Here is a 5,924-nt window from a genome sequence, read left to right as displayed (position 1 = left end):
AGCGGTGGATGGGGTCGGCAGGGTCCGGTGGATGGGGTCGATGGATGGAGAAGGTGGGGGCCGTTTGATGGTGTTGGTGTATGGGGTCGGTAAATGGGGTATGTGGGGGTCGGTAGATGAAGCTGGAAGCTGGAGTCCGTGGGGGCAGTAGGGGCCGGTGTGTGGGGTTGGTTGATGGGGTTGGTAGATGAGGCTGGAAGCTGGAGTCCGTGGGGGCAGTAGGGGCCGGTGTGTGGGGTTGGTTGATGGGGTTGGTAGATGAGGCTGGAAGCTGGAGTCCGTGGGGGCAGTAGGGGCCGGTGTGTGGGGTTGGTTGATGGGGTTGGTAGATGAGGCTGGAAGCTGGAGTCCGTGGGGGCAGTAGGGGCCGGTTTGTGGGGTTGGTTGATGGGGTCGGTAGATGGTTAGTGGGGCCGGTAGATGGTTAGTGGGTTAGTGGGGCCAGTAGATGGTTAGTGGGGCCGGTTAGATGGTTAGTGGTGCCGGTAGATGGTTAGTGGGACCGGTAGATGGTTAGTGGGGCCGGTAGATGGTTAGTGGGGCCGGTAGATGGTTAGTGGGGCCGGTAGATGGTTAGTGGGACCGGTAGATGGTTAGTGGGGCCGGTAGATGTTTAGTGGGGCCTGTAGATGGTTAGTGGGGCCGGTAGATGGTTAGTGGGGCCGGTAGATGGTTAGTGGGGCCGGTAGATGGTTAGTTGGGCCGGTAGATGGTTAGATGGGATCGGTGGGATCGGTGGAATGGGTCGTAGGGGCCGGTGTGTGGGGTCGGTGGGTGCTGGTTGATGGGGTTGGTTGGGGCCAGCAAATGGGGTCAGTGATGGGGTTGGTGGGGGCCCATGTGTGGGGTTGGAGGAAGGGGTCGGTGACTGGGGTATTTGAGTGCCGGAGTTGGTTCGTGGGGGTCGGTGGATGGGGTAAGTAGGGCCTATGGATGGGATCGGTGAGGGCTGGTGGTTGGGCTCGGTGGGGGCTGGTAGATGGGGTCGGTGGGCGCTGGTGGTTGGGGTCGGTGGGGGCTGGTAGATGGCGTCGGTGGGGGCTGGTGGTTGAGGTCGGTGGGGGCTGGTAGATGGGGTCGGAGGGGGCTGGTAGATGGGGCTGGTTGTTGGGGTCGGTGGGGGCTGGTAGATGGGGTTGGTGGGGGCTGGTAAATGGGGTTGGGGCCGGTGGATGGGTTCGGTAGATGGGGTCGGTAGATGGGGTCGGTGGGGGCTGGTGGGTGGGGTTGGTGGGGGCTGGTAGATGGGGTCGGTGGGGGCTGGTAAATGGGGTTGGGGCCGGTTGATGGGGTCGGTAGATGGGTTCGGTAGATGGGGTCGGTAGATGGGGCCGGTGGATGTGGCCGGTGGATATGGTCGGTGGATGGGGCCGGTGGATGGGGCCGGTGGTGGGGCCGGTGGATGGGGCCGGTGGATGGGGTCGGTAGATGGGGCCGGTAAATGGGGCCGGTAGATGCTGTCGGTAGATGGGGCCGGTAGATGGGGTGGGTAGATGGGGTGGGTAGATGGGGTGGGTAGATGGGGTGGGTAGATGGGGTCGGTAGATGGGGCTGGTAGATGGGGCTGGTAGATGGGGTCGGTAGATGGGGCCGGTAGAGGGGCTGGTGGATGGGGCCGGTAGATGGGGTCGGTAGATGGGGCCGGTAGATGGGGCCGGTAGATGGGGTCGGTAGATGGGGCCGGTAGATGGGGCGGGTAGATGGGGTGGGTAGATGGGGCTGGTAGATGGGGCCGGTAGATGGGGTCGGTAGATGGGGCCGGTAGATGGGTCTGGTAGATGGGTCGGTAGATGGGGCCGGTAGATGGGGCCGGTAGATGGGGTCGGTAGATGGGGTCTGTGGATGAGGTTGGTGTAGGTAGATGGATGGGGCCGGCAGATGGGGTCGGTAGATGGGGCCGGTAGATGGAGTGGGTAGATTGGGTGGGTAGATGGGGTCGGTAGATGGGGTCGGTATATGGGGCCGGTAGATGGGGTGGGTAGATGCGGTCGGTAGATGGGGTCGGTATATGGGGCCGGTAGATGGGGTGGGTAGATGAGGTCGATAGATGGGGTCGGTAGATGGGGCCGGTGGATGGGGTCAGTAGATGGGGTCGGTAGATGGTGCCGGTGGATGGGGTCGGTATTTAGGGTCGGTATTTGGCGTCGGTAGATGGGATCGGTATTTGGGGTCGGTAGATGGGGCAGGTAGATGAAGTCAGTGGATGGGATGAGGATGAGGTGGATGAGGGGGTCAGTTGATGCGGTCATTAAATGGGGTAGGTGGGGACCGGTGGATGGGGTCAGTGCTTTGGTCGGTGGGGAGCAGGAAAATTGGGGTAGGTGGATGGGGTCGTGGATGGGTATAAAGTACCAGTGTTAAGGTATATAGTAGCAGTGTTAAGGTATATAGTAGCAGTGTTAAGGTATATTAGACCAGTGTTAAGGTATATAGTACCAGTGTTAAGGTATATAGTACCAGTGCTAAGGTATATAGTACCGGTGTTAAGGTATATAGTACCAGTGTTAAGGTATATAGTACCAGTGTTAAGGTATATAATACCAGTGTTAAGGTATATAGTACCAGTGTTAAGGTATATAATACCCGTGTTAAGGTATATAGTACCGGTGTTAAGGTATATAGTACCAGTGTTAAGGTATATAGTACCAGTGTTAAGGTATATAATACCAGTGTTAAGGTATATAGTACCAGTGTTAAGGTATATTGTACCAGTGTTAAGGTATATAGTACCAGTGTTAAGGTATATAATACCAGTGTTGAGGTATATAGTACCAGTGTTAAGGTATATAGAACCAGTGTTAAGGTATATAGTACCAGTGTTAAGGTATATAGTACCAGTGTGAAGGTGTATATAGAACCAGTGTTAAGGTATATAGTACCAGTGTTAAGGTATATAGAACCAATGTTGAGGTATATAGTACCAGTGTTAAGGTATATAATACCAGTGTTAAGGTATATAGTACCAGAGTTAAGGTATATAGGGTTTAAAATACCAGTGTTAGAGTACGAGTGTTTGGGTATAAACTATTAGTGTTAGGTTAAACACTGTGTTATCGGTGTGTTTCTGGAAATTCAATTTCTTCATGCCTGCTGAACACTTTCTGTTGCTTATGTTGCGGCAACCAAATCTGCCATCACAATTACGGAGGTGCCTCTCCTCTCCCCTTCAGACTGCCTCCTCTCTCTCACAATTACGGAGGTGCCTCTCCTCTCCCCTTCAGACTGCCTCCTCTCTCTCACAATTACGGAGGTGCCTCTCCTCTCCCCTTCAGATTGCCTCCTCTCTCTCACAATTACGGAGGTGCCTCTCCTCTCCCCTTCAGACTGCCTCCTCTCTCTCACAATTACGGAGGTGCCTCTCCTCTCCCCTTCAGACTGCCTCCTCTCTCTCACAATTACGGATGTGCCTCTCCTCTCCCCTTCAGACTGCCTCCTCTCTCTCACAATTACGGAGGTGCCTCTCCTCTCCCCTTCAGACTGCCTCCTCTCTCTCACAATTACGGATGTGCCTTGCCCAAATATTTATTTAAAAAGTCAATTCTAACCCGGCCATATACATTGATGCTGGTGTTAGAGTTGACTGTAGCTGATACACGGAGCTAGCCGGAAGTCTTCATGGGCCTCTCTAGGACAGGGTGCAAAGGCTCCAAAGGCTCCCACGGAGCATGGAAAAGCTGTTTTCTGTACATATTCGGGGAAACGTGAAGTTGAAAGACCCTGTTCCTCTGGTGGGTGTAAGATGAAAGCTTCTGTAAGGACTGTCAGAAATGGAGGACGTCTGCATATCTCGGTGAGACACAAATGGCACCCTATTCCCTGCATAGTGCACTCGATCACATGGCTGCCTCCTCTCCTCTCCCCCAGGAGCCTCTTAAAGAAGAAGTTACAGGTCTGTGAGATCCAGAAATCTTGCTTGTTTGTAGGTGACCAAATACTTATTTTCCACCATAATTTGCAAATAAATTCATAAAAAATCCTACAATGTGATTTTCTGGATTTTTTTTCTCATTTTGTCTGTCATAGTTGAAGTGTACCTATGATGAAAATTACAGGCCCTCTCATCTTTTCAAGTGGGAGAACTTGCACAATTGGAGGCTGACTAAATACTTTTTTGCCCCACTGTATCAACTCATTCACTCTGTACCATGGAATTGGTACATCAAACATTTCTTCCCAACTATTTTGCAATCTGTATGGCACAGTTGTCAACATCCTGGTCCTCAAATGAAACTGGTATACTTCCCTATTTGTGCTATTTTTATTCCTCCGCCAATTTTGATCCTTTATATTGGGCAGACAGACCAGCTCCCTACCTCCTCCCGCTGCCACCTGCCTCCTCCAGTTTTGATCCTTTATATTGGGCAGACAGACCAGTTCCCTACCTCCTCCCGCTACCACCCTCCATTTTTGGGGTAACAATTGGTTGTACTCTTGGATTGAGCAGACCTGCTCATACAAATTCTGATAACTCCATGACGGACATAACTCTACCATTCCAATTTACAATATCACTTAAGAACAAAATACCCTTTTCAAACATCTTTCCCATAAATACAGGTATTTTATTAACCAGCACATTTGAGTTCAGCCATAATATTTGTTGTAATATTTGTTCTATCTTTTCAGGGGGATGAAATTGAAATTGTAGACAGCTCTGCAATGCTTGTTTGAAAAAGAGAGATAATTTGAAAATATAAATAATTTTCAATTAATCTAAAATGAGACATGGCAATCTGCCTAAAGGCAAAAATGCCATTTTTAAACAATGGATGAGCTTTTCTTAGTAATCTACTTGAGAACCATTTAGGATTCAAGTACAACTTTTGAATAACTGAAGATTTTAGAGAGAGGTTTAGTGTTTTATATTTAATTATCTCAACCCACCCAATTCATAATCATTATATAGATGGGCATGCTTTATTTTGTCTGGTTTAGCGTCCCAGATAAAGCAAAATATGTTTTGCTCATATGATTTGAAAACGAGTCATCAGGAGTAGGCAGCACCATAACTAAGTGAGTAAACTGAGATATGACTAAGGAGTTAATCAGGGAAATTTTTCCATAATTAGACAGGTATTTACTTCTCCATGGTTGCAGGATCTTGTCTATTTTTACAAGTTTTGTATTGAAATTCATTGTGGAGAGCTTATTTATATATTTTGTGTTATGAATACCAAGTATGTCTACTTCACCATCAGCCCATTTTATAGGTAAACTGCAGGGTAATGTAAAAGTTGTATTTTTTAAAGATCCATTACGTGACATTGTACACTTCTTATTTTTTATTTATTTTTATTTATCCGTTATTTTGCCATGTAAGTTGACTGAGAACACGTTCTCATTTACAGCAACGACCTGGGGAATAGTTACACTTTTCATAATCCGGTTTTAGTCCAGAGAGTACAGAAATGTTATCTAGATCTTCATTGAGGCATTGCAGGGATCTAGCTTGTGGACTTAATATAAAACTTGAGTCATCGGCATACATGGACACCTTTGTTTTTGAGCCTTGGATTTCTAATCCTCTAATGTTGTTATTGGATCTGATTTTAATAGCTAGCATTTTGATGGTCATAACGAATAGATATGGTGGCAGCGGACACCCTTGCTTAACTCCTCTTGACATTTCAAAACTCTCTGAGAAGTAGCCGTTATTTACTATTTTCCACCTGCGGTTGCTTTGCATTATTTTTTACCCATTTTATAAAATAATTATCAAAATTGAAAAAATCCAATCATTTATAAATAAAATCCTGTCTTACTTTATCAAATGCCTTTTCAAAATCCGCTGTAAATACCAGGCCTGGCTTCTTAGATGTTTCATGATGTTCTATTATTTCTAACACTGGCTGGTTCAACACACTGGCTGGTTCAACAATGTCTGGTTCAACAATGGCTGGCTCAACACTGGTTGGTTCAACACA

General features: G+C 48.1%; 1 protein-coding gene across 1 annotated transcript in view; it reads right to left on the bottom strand.

Moving 5' to 3' along the window:
- LOC139420504 (uncharacterized) overlaps window positions 1–5,700 on the bottom strand; it is a 5,915-nt gene extending 215 nt beyond the window's left edge. Inside the window, exons 1-3 of the mRNA XM_071170711.1 lie at window positions 5,697–5,700; window positions 886–1,836; window positions 1–342 (exon numbers count right to left, since the gene is read on the bottom strand). The exon at window positions 1–342 is cut by the window's left edge and continues 215 nt beyond it. Of these exons, the coding sequence (XP_071026812.1) occupies window positions 1–342; window positions 886–1,836; window positions 5,697–5,700 (1,297 nt within the window). The remainder of the gene's footprint in view (window positions 343–885; window positions 1,837–5,696) is intronic.
- Window positions 5,701–5,924: the final 224 nt, after the last annotated feature.

This window comes from Oncorhynchus clarkii, chromosome 11, assembly GCF_045791955.1.
Source record: "Oncorhynchus clarkii lewisi isolate Uvic-CL-2024 chromosome 11, UVic_Ocla_1.0, whole genome shotgun sequence".
Taxonomy (NCBI): domain Eukaryota; kingdom Metazoa; phylum Chordata; class Actinopteri; order Salmoniformes; family Salmonidae; genus Oncorhynchus; species Oncorhynchus clarkii.
Note: the sequence above shows the minus strand (reverse complement) of the source record. Positions and strands in the feature narration are given on the sequence as shown.